Below are 17,753 nucleotides of genomic sequence, written 5' to 3'. Positions count from 1 at the left end.
TGTCTGCTCATGTTTAAGCAGTCCCAGGATGACTCTGGAAGGTGTCACTTCAGGACCAACTGTCTCATTGCTGCTTTTGGAGGCAGCAAGGAAATGGATAAAACCTGGAGGTCAAGTCGGGCACTGTCTGTTCTTACATTTCATCAGTGCACAATTCCAAGCAATTTGTATTTTTATACTGCTAGTAAAAGCGAACTGCAAAATGAGTACATCATCTCTATGAAAGAAGATGACAGAACTACCAAGGTATGCCCAACCAAACAAAAAGAAATGGGTTATTTAACACCAACCTGGTTGATTTTTCATGGGGAAACAGAGAAATATGTGACTGTTTCCCAGAGCTGCTGGTGGCAGCAAGACACATCAATTCCCCTGCCTCATGTGTAACATCTTGTCCTTTTTAGGATTTTTTTTATACCTTAAATGATCGTTTTGTTCAGTCGTGTCCCTTTGAAAAAGCTACCAGGGAACCATACTGTGATACTGTGATACTGTGATACTGTGATACTGTGGCCATGGTAAAAGTTAAAAGTTTGCCATATTGGCTTTGGTTTTTGTTAACCTTTGGGATCACACTAAGTCTCAGAGACTGCACAAGTAGAAGCTGGGCCAGTTAATGGCACCACTGGCTCATATTCTTTTTACATTTCCAGGTACCAAAAGATGGGGACTTTCACATCAGTTTGCAGCATTCAAGCCACCATCACCAAACCTTCAGCTGCTGGGTTGAGATAAGGCCTAATGCATTTCTACCACGGGACACAAACCCATACACCAATTACCCACCAGCTCCCTTTTCATTTCCCTACGCTCGTCCACAGAGACTGGTAACAAAGAAAGAGAAGAACAAAGAAAGTGAGGGAAGAAAGCAGAAAGGCCCCTTACGGGACAGAGATGTTAATACTTGTTTAAAGCAGCGCAGAGGAGAAGGAGAGCCCCCACCACCTACTTCAGGCACCGAGTCCATGTCTTGCGCATGCGTGGAGACTCGCCCCAGGGCCTCGGTCGGCGTGCCTGCAGGCGAGTGGCTTTGCTGCACCAGATCAGGTAGATTGATGTGGCCTGCAAAGCCATTGCTGGCTGCGTGGCCAGAACGCTTTTTTTCACCAGAGGTCTGCAGAAACACAAGGCATGAGGAAGAAAGAGAAGGGAAAAAAAAAAAAAAGAGAAAAAGAAGAGAAAACAACAAAACCAAGTTGTCTGCAGTCACCAGTTCCCTGAGCGAGAACAGGACAAGGATCCCTTCTGCTGTCTCCATCCCCATGCAAACTGGCAAGCAGCAAACCCCCCCCAGGAGAAATAAAGACAGGGTTAATGACAAAGTCCATACAGAGTAATTAGCCACAATACAGCAAAAGGAGAAGCCTGATCATCGTTGTTTTGAGAAGAGGAACATAAGGCAGATTCTGCTCTTGCCGCCATGGGTGCAAGCCCCATGGCTGCCCTGTGGCCAGCTCTCGTCCCACACTGCCATCAGCCACAGTGACAGCAGAATCTGTCCCCTTGATCAGCGTGAGCTTTAATGGCTTTTCACTGCTACGGCGGCAAGTAGCCTGACCGCAAATGCCAACAGAGTCCCCATTGCATGTTTCTGTAACCCAAAACAGCAGTGAACAGTGACAGCATCGCCCTCGCCTGCAGTGGCAGAGCTATTCACACCCTGCCCTGTGCACAAAGTTCCCCGCAGCATCACCAGGAGTCACTTGTCTGCAGAGAAAACCTCCCAGGGTGTTCTCAGGTGAATACTGAGTACAGCTGCCCTTGTCAAGCAAGCACTCAGCCACTCCAATACATTCCTTCTTCTTCCAATCTCAACCTCATGTGAGGCAGGTGCTAGAAATCTTCCCCCTTCCCTGCCCATTGTTTTGAGGTATTTGCCATTCTGATGAATCCAGGTACAACGAGATTGTTAGAGAATTCTCCTCCTACAGGGATTAGTGAAAAAATTCCTCTGAAACAGGCTCAGCAACTTATCTGTCTGCTCTGACAACATTAATCTATCAACTATTACCCCATCCTCCAGGCACCTCACCATCCTGCCTGTGCAGGGTGGCACGCAAGCCTTTGCCCACAGCCCCCAGAGGTCAGCGAGCCCTTCCTCTGGCTGTGACAGCTGTGGTCAGAAGAACAGAGTGAGCACCCTGCATCACGCTCTGGGTGTCTTATAACATTCTCTCTTCCCAAAGAGATTCCCCCCCTGCTTATTCTTCCTCTGGCTTTTAAACCTTCCTGTAAGTCTCTACCCGACTGCTTCACTGTTTTGGCACATTATGGCTGCAATGCAATCCAAGCTCATTTCAGAAATGCCTGACTTGTTTTCTTACTCAGCCTCCTCAGTTTGCTGCCACAAGGATGCACACAGGGCTGACCAACTTTCAGGGGTCTCTGCTTGGAACAGGTAAATGACAGTGAAGGATCAGGTGAGCTGTGCAGTTCTGAGCAGCAAAAAACCTGAGGTCTTCCTCAACCAACTGGACATACTTTCTCCTGCCTCATTTTTTCAGTACCATTGATGGAGAAATTACCTAACTGTGTTGCTTTGTCAGCACTGTGCTTCCTGGGAGCTGGGAAGGTTGGGACAACATGGAGATTTGGTCTCTGAGAATGTGGCAAAGGCAATGGGCCAAGATTTCTGAGTGGGGAAGCAGCAGCAGCAGTGGTGTCTGCAGTATCTGGGTTTGATGGAAGCTGCACTCAGCCTTCCAGCCAACTGGCTCAGTCCTCGTGAGCAGCACCGGCTGCCTGCAGCCCCACATAAAGCCTCCAAAACACCACATCTGCTGAACGCCTCCAACAGCTGTATGGCAGTAAAGGTTGCAAAGCCCTGGGGGAGCTTTGGGCTTGACTCCAAAAAAACACTCTAAACTCAAGATAACTTTTGCTGCTTGGAGCTATTCTGGGACTACAGTGGTGTTGTTTACCTGAGCATTCGCCCCATTGTGCTCCGGCATTACTATTCACTGCTGTTTGTAGTTCTGAGAAACATTTGCACTTGTCACATTTGCTGAGTGTAAATTGCATTAGGAGAGCACTAACGAGCACAATTTACTCAGTCATTTTGTGTTCCGGACACACAGCACTGTGAGTTGTTGTGCTTACATGGGCAAAACCTCCTGAAGATGCTCCATGGAAATCTTTGTTTTACAACTTACCTCCCTCACCATTAAAGTCCCTTCCCTTGAAATATTGCTAAACGTATCTGCATGGGAAGTCTCCAGACCGTGGGTTGTCACCATTCCCAGGTTGTACGGCTCGTTGCTTCCAGGAATTGCTGTTGGTCTGAGGACAGAACAGAAAAGCATTAGTGACAGGCACCTCCTTAGCTAGACTAGATGAAAAATCCTCCAATTCAGTATTTCTAGACACAGTGTAAGGCTTTCTATTGCACAAGAAGAAAAATTAGAAAACACATCCACTTATATGTCCGGAGAAATCATTTATGTTGTCAAAGATACAGGAATACAGCATCAGGTCAGGTGTGCCCATGGTAAGGACTCTGTGACCCCACTCTGCCACGGCTTGGCTTTCTGTTGTAACCACCAGCGGCTGGTTCTAACAGTAACATTAGGGCAAATTGTCTGGAGGAGAAGTTCACAGTGTGTGTTTGATATCAGTCCACTCGAGAGACTAATGGGCTGTTTAATGCACCTCTTCTGTGTGGAAACATCGCCAGTCTCCACGGGACCCAGCTCTGAGGTACGGAGTGCTGGGAGCAGCTGAGTTGCTTTTTGTGCTGGAAATTTACTCTCAAACATGTGAAGTTTTAGGATTAGCTCAGAGTGAAAGTCACAGGCAGTGAGCTCCCACTATACCTTACGATTTTACATGACAAACAGACAAGCAGCTCACATATAGCTCAAATACAACCACAAGCAAATGACAAAGCTCCTGGATTGCCTTGTGACAGCTGGTATTGAAGGTGTTACTGACGCACCGGTTTCTTTGCATTTAGGAGCCACACAAACCATCAGTTGTTTGCCATCAGTATGAACGCGCTCTTTAGCACATCTTCGCTCACATCACAACAGCAGACTTCACACAACACACCATGCTTCTCCAGCACTTGAGTTTGCACCTCCTTCCTACCCTTCACACTTCAATGCCACCAAAGAATGGGAAAATAGCACAATTGTTCCCCCTTCAGTAAAAAAGAAAACTGAGGAAAAGGAGGCTATGTCAATTTTCAGACTGTGCTGTGTGTGAATGGAAGGTTCGTGTAGCCCCAGATCCCCAAATTTCAGCTGCATGCACTTCATAGGTTGCCCTGCAAGAAACTCCTGGACCTGAGAGAGAACTGGCGGGTATAGCCTAGAGAAGAGGGAGCTGGAGGGAATCACCATAGGCCTCAATACAGAAAAGTTATCTGCAGAGAAGAAAGGAGTAAAATTCTTCCTGTATACTAGAGAGAAAAGCAATGGGCTTAAGCTGCATCAGGGGAGACTGGATAATGTTGGAATAAAGAGCAGTGAAGCACTCAAGAAGTATGTGCAAGTAAGCAGAGAAGGGATTAAAGATGGGTTATATGGAGATCATTCAGAAAGAGCAGGAAATGAGACGATCTCTCCCAGCCATCTAATGAAACATACAAAACACGGGAAAAATAAAGCTTGTATAGAAAAACAACCAACTACATCTGGACTGAACTCACGTTAACATTCCCTTTGAGAAATAAGAGTGCAAAACCAAGCATCCGCTTTCTTTTCCCCCTCACACACAGCTGTGCCCCTAGATTCCTGCACAGCATTATATACAGAGCTCCTAACCTCTAGCTCACATGCCAAAGAGCACACCTGCCCCTGTTCAGACACAAGGGCCTTGCACGTCAGCGCACACCCCCTGGGGCATGCTCATGGATGGGACAGGGTGGATAGCATTGGGATGGGGTGGACCTGGGGCACACATCTCACTGCCAGGTCTGTCATCCCATACAGTCAGGTGCAAAACATACAGGAGTATTTTCTTTCCTTGGGCTCAAATGCAAGGTGTTCTGTGGAAAGATGTCAGCACAGATTAACCGCTTCCGATTAAACTCTTCTGCATGCAGCCCCAGTCTCCCTTCATGAACCTGTGACTGCCCATCTGACTGCTGCATATTCATGGCATCTCATTCCCTCCTGCCTTTCTCTGATGAATTCCACAAGTCTGACTTCTCTGCTTCTCCTGTAAGGAAGCTCCAACCCAGGAACATGAAATGAATCCCTCACATCTCCCTGCTGCTCCTCGTCCAGTCAAGGGACTAAGTCAGGTACATCCCCATTGACTAATAACCCGCCTCATTTAGCAGGAGGGATGGAAATTAATCCATTAGCATGCTAACAGGCCCCTCAAGCCTTCCCCCAAATCTGCTGTGAATTCAGAAGTGCAGGGAATCAAACCCCTGCTGGAACAGCAACACACTGGTGGAGGAACCTCAGTGAACTCAGTCTGCATGAAGGCAGTTGTGTCTTGTGTATGTTGATGCTGTGCTTCCCTCTTCGCTCATCTAGTGAAATATTTAAAAGCAGAAGTGTCTGACGACCTATAACAGGGACACAAATGCACTATAATAGTCTGCTGACGTTTTACTTTCAATATTTTAGCCTGCACAGGGACTGAGCCAATGACAGAAATCAATGACAAAAATCCCAGAACATTTTGTGCTAATAATCCAAGCTCCAGCAGCTGGCACTGGTCAGGCTACCAAATACCGTGCTTCATTATGGCTTGATCTGAAGCAAGACCAGGCTGAAGAACAGAGAGTCAAAGAGGTCTGCAGGCAGGAACAGGCCTGGGATTAACTCGGAATACGAGTTCACTGAATAAGCAGATAGAAAATCCATCTTTCTCTATTAAACACCTCTAATTCAGATCAGGAAAAAGACACATCTGAGCAAACTACCTTCTGGAACCATAATGGTGTTCCCGGTGCCAGCCACTGAACACCAGTGTGCTTTGGATATGTCCCATGCCACAGCTACTGCTCCTCCAGAGAAAGACAAGCTGTAGTGCTATGGTTTCCCCCAGAACAAAAAGCCTCTTACATAAGCCTTGGGATGTCACTGACAGGCACGGTCCCATCCTGTGTCTCATTTTCCCCATCTTCCTCCTCTTCTTCGCTGCTCTCTGACTCCTCGCTGGAGGAAGAGTAGTCTGTCACCTTCTTCAGAGGGCGATTGGTTTCTTCAATGCGCAGCTCCCTCAGTTCTTTGGCTAGGGCCGTCAGATCCTAAAGGGGATGGGGGCAACAAAACAGGGAATCGATGGCTATTACATCTGAAGTGAGAAGGAGGTCACACACATCTCTTCAAAAGCCAATGCTAACAGCACGAGCAACGAGAAATAGCTTTACAGAGTCATTACAAACATGAGACGAACGAAAGACAATGTTTGTAGCATGTAGCATTTATTAAACAAAACAAAACTGATTAAAGCTCACTGAAAAATCAATAGCCAACCTCCTCTTTTTCTGTTTGGAACGTGTATGTGCATATAGATACACACACTTATATGTATATACACGACAAAATTATATTTGTTGGAAAAGGTGATGTTTGGTCACCATCATAGTAAACTGGAAAACATCATTTCAAAGATTGGCTCGGAGAATTTCCCCTGCAGGGTTTTCTCTTCCTTCAGACTTCTCAAAGAGAGCCCAGAATTGTATTTATTCTGTAATAAATGCATTTGGGAAGGAAGCAATGACAGCGTCTTCCATGGAGTGGTGCAATCCCCAAGTCAAGAGCTGCTTCAGTGAGGAGTCTCGGCTGCCAGGCGGCTGCGAGTCGCGATGCGGAGCGCCCAGGGGAGGTGCCCGGCTCAGCGCAGCGCCCTGTGCAGCCAGACTTCTGAGTCATTGCTCTGAGTCAGCCACACAACCAAAAAAATAAAGGAATAAATGCAATCGTTCAAAGGAAATAAAAAATAAAGAAATTCCTCAGCGGGAACCATTAAGCACTTTATGTGAGATGTGACAGCCTACAAGCTAGGGGGGAAAAAAAAAAGCCTTGAAACAAGAAAAAGATGGGAGCAGTCCCAAAACCTAGCAGTAATTTTTCAGTTTACCATGACTTTGATGAGGCCTCAGACCCGACAGTCATATCAAATAGACACCGCTATTTAAAAACAAGGAACATTGCAGGCACCGTGTAGAAAATAGACTTTTTGTTATCTTACATGCTTTTATAGCAATGCAGGGGGAAGCAGTAGGGCAAAAAAGCATGAGAGCTCTAATTAGAATGGGTTAGAGTACTCTGTTGCACAAAACATGCACATGACGAACAAAGCATCGCGATTGTCAGTCTTACCATTTCTCCCTATATTAGTGACCGAGGTAGCCATCAGTGCATTCGGTCAGAGATAAAGGATTAGGGAGAAAGAAACTCATTGAAAAATACTAAATTCCACAATCGTTTTATGGCCACATTCTCTCGTTACTGCGCGCCACGCATTTCCGGTTTACCGTTCCAGCTGGGCGACTACAGCAATATTAATTACAGTTGCAAAGGGAGCTCTTAAAATCTATCCCGTCGACACGTGGAGAGAACGATGAAAAGCTTCTATGGCTGAGATGGAAACCCAGTTTGTTTTTAATCATATTTTGCAAGCAATTTATACTTGGCTGTTATTAAGGACATAACAAGCTCTGCTGGGCCACGTGAATTAGATACCAAAGTGAAGCACCCGCAGCTTCAAGTGGAGCAACCATTTATCCCCCGTTCCATATACAGCAAACAAAATGCTTTATTGATGTTTAAATTTGCTCTTGAGCTGCGCTGGATTAGGTCTGGGGCAAAGAGCAGCTCTCAGAACCAAACCCTGACATTGGTGATGGAGGACCACGGGAGGTGCCCACTTTTGGTGGTGGGGGGACAGCGGGCCGCACCCCTGCATTCTGCTCCCAGTTGTGCCCTGCGCTGTGCACCTATGGGGCCTGCGAACCCTGAGTGAGTTCTGGCCATGTGTGAGAACATCTCTGCTGTTGTGTTGGCTGTGCTGGCAGCACCAAGCTTGGCTTGCCCTCTCTCTCCAGCACTGAAGTGTTTTCCACGTGGCAAGAGAAGAAAAGCGAGGAGGAATGGACATCTTATGTACAAACATACTACTAAAATGCCTCATTTTACCTATAAGAAACTGCTGAGAAATTCAGTCCTCCAAATCCAAACGCTCTCTGTAACTTTAAGGAAAGGCTCTTCATCATGATTAAAGGGAGAACGTGGTATTTAAACAGTTAATTTTTGATGCCAACATGTTTGGGATTCAAATACAGTCAAATCTGCAGTCATGACAACTAATTACTGCTTAATTAATGCTGTAGCAGCTTCTAGGACATGACTGTTTCAGTGAAAATTTCAACAGCTTAACAATGCTCTCTGTTTAGAGCACAAAGTATGCCCTTTGTTGAGCACTTTCCTTTGCTCTGGATTAAAGCTTCTTCCATTTTGGAAAGAACTTTAAGAGAAGAGTGCATAAGAGCCTCTTAAAATTGCAATCAGATCTGCTGCATTATGGGAGTAGCACTAAGCTCTGCCTTATCACATGGATGGACCGTGAACACCACTTCTTTGCACCTTCCACTGCTCAATGTACACTGAGGCAGCTCCCTGCCCGCACAAGGGTAGTGCCCAGCCAGCTTGGTGGTGCACCCCAAATCCACCTGTGGGGCATCCCAGGCTGCACACAGGCACCTCCAACTGCCTTCTCCCAGCACAGACCTCATCACCAAACAGGGTGGGATTGCTCAGAGGAAGGGTAGCACTCAGCAGCACCACAACACAAGTGCAGTGTCCCAAACCAAGCTCACCACCTCTGCAAGGCTGAAAAGCCAGGGGGTGCAGAAACCCTTCTGTCAGGCTGACAAACAAACATACTCTGGTCATCATTAGAAGAGAGCCAAATATTTTAAAAATTCGCTTAATTAGTTTTTAATAACTAATTTGGAAGCTCTAATAGCAACTATACTCCCAGACAATACCGTCAGATAACTCATAGTTCCCAGTTCAAGCTTTGCCTTGGGATGGTTAATTCTTTGATGTTATCATGTTCTCTAGATAATGAGCACTTTGTAGGATTAAATGGCTTCTCTGAGTTGCTCTTGGACCAAGAACCATCTGACAAATAGAAAGAAAGTGTTCTGTAGCTCTACAGCTGTTTGAATTGTTATTATTGAAGGTGGCATAATATGTTAAGTCAGTAGTATCAGCGCCCTTTAATTACTTTTAATTGCAAAGACGTATTTAGATTTAATATTTGCTGGAATCAGGTCAGACTGGTTTCCAAAATCATACAGCTTATTTAACTTGAATTTAGCATACATGCTGCCTTCCTCAAGCTGAGTGATGTGCTTTTTTCTCAAGAAAGCACCTCATTAAACATGAAGCACTGCTCATTTTTTATCCAGAAGAGCAAGCTAGCTAACCAGCACACTCTCCTCCTCCTTTTGTATCACTTTTCTATCAGTTTGGAAGCTGACCTGCCATCCACACAGGGTAGAACACATTCAAACCACCTTGCCAGTGATGCTCAGCACAGAACAGGATCTGGCCCTCGCTTTATATGACGGAGCTGCTAGTAATGACCTGCTCTTTTAATGGGGCGTCACTGTCTCACGCTCCAAACACTTGTCTTTCCTTCCCTCTTCCCTCCACCTTCTGTTATTTCTAAACACTCAGAAGAAAACCTCCATGTAGGAAAAACAAAGAAAGCACCCAAAACACTTCTCATGGGCTGGTGGTGTCTGTGTCCCACCTACACTGCAGGGTGAGACTCCCAGCCAGTACAAACCACGACAGCTCCCCCACTCCCTCGATGCAGCTGATGGTCTGGTTTGTAACAGTGAATTATTCACCAGATTCACTGCTCTGTTTTCCTCTACTTGCCAAGTGTCTTTGCTTGAATTAGGCCCAAATTGCATTTCAAATATAGCTCTGCCCACTGAACTCAGCGGGCTCTGGCGGGCTGTAGCTGGGAGCAGAATCTGATGTGTGGCTCAGTTTGCCCGTATCCTCTCCATTGACACGAGAAAACTCTGTTCTTGGTCTCTTTAAAAATGCAGAACAATGGCAGCAGGAGTTGCTGAGAGCATGAAGGTTCACGCACAACTGGCCTCCACTCACACCATCTGCCAGTGGGTTCCGCACAGCCTGTGGGCAGGCAGGACACACTGACAGCTCCATCCCCTCCCCACTGGCAGGCTTGTCGTGCCCACCAACAAATCCAACCTGACCCAACACACGGCATTATCACCTTTTTGAATGGCAGCACCAAGAAAACCCGGTTTGATATTAAGTGCTAGCTAGGCAACCTCGTATTGGCATGACCCGCTGAGAAAAGATATCACTAACCTCATCTATAGCTTTCTTATAGCTCTGTGAGTAAGGGAAGATTAATCAGCATCAGAGGAAACAGATCGGGACAGGAAAAAGCCAGAGGAAGGGCAAGCAGGTTAGAAATAAAATTAGAATTGTTAGCTCAACGCTGCGGAGTGTAAAGAAAGAACAACATCAACAAAACATTAATACATATTATAAAAGAGAAGCAGTAGAAATTCATTTTGTTATTAGGCTGACTGAAGTTTTAAAATACATGTCAACACCATGAAACCAAAAAGAAACACTTCGGATGAGATTTTGCTGGGCCTTTGCTAGCAGTAATGACACAGGAGTGTATTGAAAGCAGTACCCAGCTGGTTTTTGGGCTGTGAAGGCTGTCGGGGCTGCTCACTCAGCCTTCCCAAGCAGGAGCATCCCTCCGGGCCACTGCGAGGCACCATGCAGTACGGAACACAACAATGTGCCAGAGGCAGACACTGGGCCCAATCTAGCAAAGCGCTTAAGCATCTGCTTACTTTGAAAACACAGGCTTAAGTGCTTTCCCCTAGACTTGGGTTCCTGATCAAACTCATGCACTCTCTTAAAGCATTCCAATCTCCCACAGGCTCTTGCCATACCGCCGCTTTCGAGTCTCTCAGCTGGAGGAGCAGTGGTATTAGCCTCTTTTTTGGGGTCCCCACAGCTGCACTACTGCACCGGCCGGACACCTGGCCAATCCGACTGGCAACATTCCTGCAGGGAATAAGTTAAGACTCACAGCGGGTCGGCTTGGTCGCGTCACGTCTCTGTTGTCTTCCTGCTTGATCTTAGGGGGCTCGTGGGAGAGCACGGGTGACCCTTCGGGTTTGACGTTTCCTGGGCAAAAGGGAAGCAAAGAAAGAAGGAAACTAAAACTCTGACAGGGATGCAAAGTGCCCACTGGCCAGGGCACTGCCTGTCACCCATGCTGCTCCCAGCTGTGTGCAATGGTGGACACAGGGGAGCTTCGTCATTCTGCTTGCACACAGACACTGCAGCTCCTCCTGTTACAAGCAGAAAAACCAAGGTAAAACTAGAGAAGGACATCCCAAGCCTGGATTTCCTGCCAACAGGCACTTTCTACTCAACTAATGAAGTCTCCCTGTCTTGCTTTTTTTGTCTCAAAAAATCCCCCTGCTCATCTCTGTCTGGCTGTTGCTGTAATAAGTCTCCTTCCATCCAGCAAAAGAATTAGATCTCAGCTCAGGCTCCACACAAAGCCTACTCTCAGCTTTGCTGCCTTTCTTCTTGCTACCAAAGAAACAAATTCACTCTGTAAAAAAGCAAGGCATGTGATAAATTAAAAGCTCTGCAGCACCTGACACTGCTAGGATATTATTCGTCACAGGATTTCTCGTTAGCAAAAAGTAAAACAAACAGAAAAGGACCATCAGTGATAAATTACTTTTACTGACTACCTAGAGAAGTGATTATTTCAACAAAAGACATGTCATCTTACAGTCAGGTCATAAAAAATTCAAAGCATGGATGCAACATTTGTTTTAATGCGCCTCAGTTCTGTGGATTTATATTCCAGAGCTGTGACAAAAATGTAGATAAACGGGCTGTCTGTGCTGTGGCAACTCCTAGTGAGATTAAATGGGAGTGCAGAAGATCTTTAAGAATGGCTCCGTGATGATAGGAAACAATTCAACTAGAAACATAAACCCAGTGTAAACACAGTTCCCTTCTGAAAGCATTTTAGAGAAAGCAGCTTTCAGGCTGATTTATTCCTCTGCTCCCAATTCATGCTTTGCACAAAGATGAAAATCAAAACCAAAGAAAGATATACCCATGCAGTGTGGAAGTGCACTCCCAAGAAACTGGCATGATGTGAACTTGAGTCAATGAAGAGAGAAAACCAGAACTCCTTTTTTTTAATCCCTACAGCTCAAACGTTGTCTCCTTTTACACAAATTACTCATCAATGCAGTACTTTGGTAGAGCAAAGCAGCACCGTGCTGCCATCAGCAAGCAGCAGTGCCTTAAGCAGCGTCCAGGCAGAAGGCAGTGCTGGCATCTCCGTTTACAAGTTAGTCAAAGAAGTACATCAGAAATGATGAATCCTTTGATTTTTTTAAGGGGCATCTGACAGAAAAAGCCACCTCACCTCTGACTCTGTTGCGCTCACTGGAGCCAGCCTGGGAGCCCGGCTGGGAGCCGCCCTGGGAGCTGGGCTGTGAGCTGGGTGTGCTGGAGCTGGAGGAGCTGCCGCTGCTGGTCCTCTGCAGAGGGCTCTCAATGATGGGCTCCGTCCTCCTCAGGTCTGGATTGCTGCGGGGGCACAAACATGACTGCATTAGGGAGGCCACAGAGTCTTTGGGGCCTTCTCCAGCTTCCAGGCAGTTGCATGGTCAGAAGATAGGCTTTTCTGCTGGAAAAGACAGAAGTCTTCTCTTGTGCAACTACCGATCCTGTAAGCCCTACTGAAATCCATGGCAGCTTGGGAGACAGCAGAATAAGTGCACACTGCATCACTCAGAGCTTCCAGAGAATGACCAGCACTGTGCAAAATGGATGGGCTGTGCAAAACCATCACTGGGTTGCTGGCAGAATCCTTTGGACACTGCTTAGCATGAACAGTATACAAAATCATTACCTATCTGTCATTTTGTATTGACACAGGCACATAATGAAGTATGCAGAGCAAGAGCATATCCCTCTGAGCCCGGAAATACCCCCCAGTTGTTGCAACAGGGTAACAAAAAACAGAAAGCATATTTTTACAACATTTACGTAGGGAAGTAATTAAGAAAGAAGAGGTGTTTAGAAAGGAAAATTAGAGAAATGGTACTTTACCGTGAGAGAAATGAAATGAGAAATCATTACACTGAACACTTAGTTTAATGGACAGGGCAGCATCCTAATCACTTTCAATTTGCATCAAACTGATGTCTTCCAGCTCGTGCTGGACAGCTGGCTTATCCTCAGCTCAATTAACTCATGAGATGGACTTGCAAACTCTGGCAATCAATGTATTACCTGTACCCACCAGGACTGGGATTGGGGGACTGTGGCAACATGAGGTGACCTTCAGATTGACTTCTGCAGTCTCAAACTTATTTTTCCTTTCAATGCCATCACATAATAGGACTACTCAATCCAACATAGCATCTGATTTTAAGCTGTTCTTCAGGCTGCGGCTTATTAAAAGAACAACATTCTCAAGAAAACAAAATGCTTCAGCCTTGAGCAATAAACATGAATATCCATGACATGAATGTTCTTTAATTTAAGAATAGAACAACAAAAAAGATTTTTCCTTCTGCTGCCCCTGCAAGCTACTTGAGGCTGCTGCTGCTGGCAGAACTGCTGATGCACAATGCAGGCTTTGAGCTCCATCACGCAAGGCTACATACAACACACTTTTCCTTTTCAAGGTTTACAGATCTGCCCACGATGCCCTGCAAATTAGAACCGAATTCTTGCATGACTAAGCTAGGTTTTTGCATCCTGAGAAGAGCCTGATAACTTCCCTGCTCATAAAACATGTCTGGGGATGGCTCTGCTGTGGATTTCCCTACCCTTCCTTACTGTTGGGAGAGTGACCCTCCAGAACGTACTCCACAATGTACGTGAGCTAAATGTGGTGATGGTAAGAGCAAGTGGGGAAGGAGCTTCAGAGTCTTCTCTGTCCTCTTCAGTGACTTTCAATGTCATGGGAATGGGAGGTAGGAAAAGATCTTACTCCCAGAAAGACAAAAGGAATTTATTCTTTGACCTATGCCAGAAGATCCAGCTCTCAACAGAAGTATTAGTGCCTGTTTCTTGGTCACATTATTCAGTAAAAAGCTGATGAGTAGAAAATGTATGGTATGTATTATTGTGATCTCTCCACTGGCTTACAACTACATGGGCTCCTTTGTAGGCAAGAAGTGATGCCCGGACAGCCCAAATCTGCTTCTACTCAAGAGTGTGGTCAAATTCCCGTTAGACTTCAAAGCAACAGACAGAGCATCCAGCTACAAACCCTACAGTGCCTAGGAACATCTTATGGTCAGCTTAAAGGGAGAAAAACCCACGGGACTCTTACACACGCATGGTTTTTAACACAAAACACTGATGCAAACCTAGCTCATCACAGCTACAGCAAGAACACTGCAGAACTCTTGTTTACTGCTAGCAGCCCAAAGGAAGGCTGAAGCCCATTGGTGATGCAGGCACCCTACCAGCCCAGGGGGACCTGCTTGGGCCCTTAGTCAGGTGGCTGCAGGAGGAACTGGCACAGAATCACCACTGTCTGACACATGGTGCTGACCGTACCTTGCCCGGATGGGCTGGGAGCCCAGCCTGGGTCCTAGGGCACTGCCATTGCCTGGGGAGTTCTTCCTCGCCAGCGCTGGGGATATGGAAGTGGTTCGTTGAGGCACCTGGGAAAGAAGGGAGACATTCATCATCAACCAAGGCCAGGGCAGGCTGCTGCTCACACATCTGAGAGACTGGCCTCCGGCATTTCCATAGGACCTGATTTATATCTGATTTCCCACTGAGAGATGCAGTATTTACAGCAATTATAAACTATCAAGCTCTCAGCTCTGACCAGGCACAGCTTGAGCCAGAAGGGAGGTGCTGAGGAGCAGTGCGCTGCAGCCCTGCTGCCCCCAGTAATTGCCTTCTCCAGAGGCTGAACACATGCATGCACATAGAGATGGTCTACACCTAACAAAACCCAGAAGTCACTTTCAGGGTAAAATTCAGACATAAGAATTTTGGCACTCACAGTGGAGAATTTTAAAGTCTCTAATTCAGATATAACACGTGCCAGCAGGGAGAAAATGTTGACTGGTGGACAAATGAGGACTGGGTCCCAATGAAGCCATCTAAGGCTCTCACTCCAACCAGACGGCTCCTTTTGAGCCAAGCCAAGCCTGCTGGCTGCCAGGCACTTCAGGCACAACAGCTCATGGCAAACACAGCCTCTGGAAACCCCAACCATAGCCTAGGTTTGGTACAGCTCCTAACCCCAGACATGTGGACTAGGCCACCAATCCCCACACCTGGGAGCTTGGACATTGCTATGGCACCACAAGGAGTCACCCAGGTGCTGGGAGACAGCAAGGAGAGGCATGGCGATACTCACCAGGTAAAGGGGAAGGCCAAGTGCTCAGCAAAATGAATCAGGGGGTTTTTTTGAAGAACAGACACACAGTTATGTTAGACAAGCTACAAAGACTTAGGGAGAGAGAACTCTGTATGCTGCAGCACAGCCAGCTACAGCACATCCCGTTAGAAAACCACCTCTGCTCTGGACAGGTTACTTGGCAGTCAGGGCCCTGCAGCTTCCATTACCTTCCTCTGAAGCATCCAGTCACAAACACTGAGAGAAACAAGACCCTGGACCACAGAGGCTGCTGGCCCCATCTCACGTGGCAATCCTTTTGTTCCCAGTGAGAAACACACCATAGTGGTTTTAGTCAGTAAAATGTGAAGCCAGACTCCTTGTGAGTATGACTGCCAATGTGACAGCCCCGAGTGCGAAACACCACTCAACATGGGGACCTTTCCACAGTCCCTCCTTCCTCATCTGAGAGGAGATACACTGTGTGGTGTCCAAAACCGACCCCTTTTCACAGACCCCCTCAGCAGTGCATTACTGCAATCAGAAGAGATGCTGTTCTGAAAAGTCCCAAGGCGAAAGCAGCACCACACACTGCTGTTTTCAGTCTCAAACTACAAAGGACTTGAAAAAATTTGGTTAAAAACATTAGTTACCCTTCTGCACTACTGAGGAGCAAGGCATGAGAAAACTCCTGGAGCCGCTGGCTTGCTCTTCCTTTTGTCTCAGCACTGATGCACCTTATCCCTTGCCAGTACACAAAACAGGAATGGTATTACCACCGTGCAACACACTGCCATAAACCCTTTGCACAGAGGCTTCTGGTCTTTTGCTGGAAGCCACTTGCTTGTTAATATACAGGAAAACTGCCTCTTGATCACAGACAAATGCTATCTGCCCCACTGTCACTGATCAATTTGTAATATTTTTTTCCTCTCAAAAAATCCTCCAGGCTAAGAGCTGATTAACTATAAGGGGAATTCTAACTGCCAAGTTGCAGTTCATTCAAAATGAAGGTGTATAAACAATGCAATCGAAAACCTGAGCCAGAAGACTCTTAATTAAAGAGGTACTGCCAGATACTGCCATAATGTCAATGAAGGTATAGAGCTGCTGGAGCCTTTACAAGTCTTCCATCAACTATTGATTGCAACAGGAGGCACGATACTGGACCAAAAGGACCCGTCTTATTGCGCACGATGAATTTTATGATCCTGTAATTCTATTTAAACAGAAGGTGGTTGGTTTTTTTTTCCTAGGGCAAGGAGAAATTGATTTGTTTTGGCCTCGGTCCGGGCTCAAGAACTTTCTTTGCTGGAGGGCAATGCTATTTTGCAGTGCTGTGCGTGCACCCATAAGCAGCTCCCAATGTCTCTGCAGCTCATGCAAAATCTGCAGGGTCAATCCCCTGCTGCGGAGCCACAGCAGTGAGCTTGGCCAGAGGTGCTGAGCACAGCACCAAAGCACAGCTCCACTGGCTGACAAAGAGGACCGGTGTCAGCCCAGTCCTGCAGGGACCAGCTCTGGGATGGCCTCTTTGATGTGCTGAAAGCGAGGAGCAGTAGTGTTACCTTTGGTGGAATGTCTTCCTCCTGCCGTAACCAAGAACTTCGGTCAAACTTTTCAATGCGAGGGGGCAGAGGAGGGTTTTCTGAGGTGGGGTCCGAGTTCTGCCTTGGCATCTCAGTGCGGTGAGAGGTCACCGTCAGAGCCTCCTGAAACCCAGCCATCCCCTTTGCAGGCTGTTCATGCAGTGACTGAGACCCAGACAAGGAGCTTCCTTGGGATTTCACAGTGACCAGATGTGGAATCTAAGCACCAAGTCAAAACACAACTATCAGTACAAAATGGGAAGGAGAAAAAAAAAAAAAAAAAAAAGCGGATCAAAAAGAGAAAAATCAAAAACGTGATTTTTAGGGAAAAAAAATAAAAATAAAAAAATCGATTAGCACTTTGGATGCACTAAAAAAGCCCCCTTGGTTTGAGATCAGCACTGCCTCGGTTTCAGGAACTTCTGACTTACATCACTTCAATGCAAGAACTGTTAAAAATCATGCTCAGCACTTGGAGATGGGGAAATGCCGCAGTCAGAGCCACGTCTCAGCTCTGCACAGGCCTGGGATGCAGCATTTACTCACAGCAGCACCAAAGGAGCACAGGTAGGGTGCCCCGGGCAGCTCACACACATGCCATGCACGCCTTGGGCTGCACCCACCATACGCTCTATGTCAAGCTCCTACATCTAGTAACTCTAGGGTTTTGCTAATGATGTTTGGTATGGAATTCCCTCGTTAAGAATAATAATTAAGAGAAGAGAAACGACAGTAAATAATAATTACAAAAAATAAATTAAAAAAAAAAAAAAAAAAAGC

The 17,753-nt window shown here is 46.4% G+C and overlaps 1 protein-coding gene across 7 annotated transcripts in view; it reads right to left on the bottom strand.

Moving 5' to 3' along the window:
* The window catches only part of TNIK (TRAF2 and NCK interacting kinase), a 130,694-nt gene that overhangs the window by 9,784 nt on the left and 103,157 nt on the right, over nt 1-17,753 (bottom strand). For 2 of the 7 annotated variants that reach the window (XM_072344143.1, XM_072344145.1), the window contains 8 exons: nt 16,953-17,192; nt 14,589-14,695; nt 12,436-12,599; nt 11,065-11,162; nt 10,320-10,343; nt 6,021-6,205; nt 3,153-3,279; nt 950-1,114 (listed from right to left, as the gene is read on the bottom strand). In XM_072344143.1, coding sequence (XP_072200244.1) covers nt 950-1,114; nt 3,153-3,279; nt 6,021-6,205; nt 10,320-10,343; nt 11,065-11,162; nt 12,436-12,599; nt 14,589-14,695; nt 16,953-17,192 — 1,110 coding nt within the window. The remainder of the gene's footprint in view (nt 1-949; nt 1,115-3,152; nt 3,280-6,020; nt 6,206-10,319; nt 10,344-11,064; nt 11,163-12,435; nt 12,600-14,588; nt 14,696-16,952; nt 17,193-17,753) is intronic. The other 5 variants (XM_072344144.1, XM_072344147.1, XM_072344149.1 and 2 more) reach the window with 3 other exon arrangements.

Source organism: Excalfactoria chinensis, chromosome 9, assembly GCF_039878825.1.
Source record: "Excalfactoria chinensis isolate bCotChi1 chromosome 9, bCotChi1.hap2, whole genome shotgun sequence".
Lineage (NCBI taxonomy): Eukaryota > Metazoa > Chordata > Aves > Galliformes > Phasianidae > Excalfactoria > Excalfactoria chinensis.
Note: the sequence above shows the minus strand (reverse complement) of the source record. Positions and strands in the feature narration are given on the sequence as shown.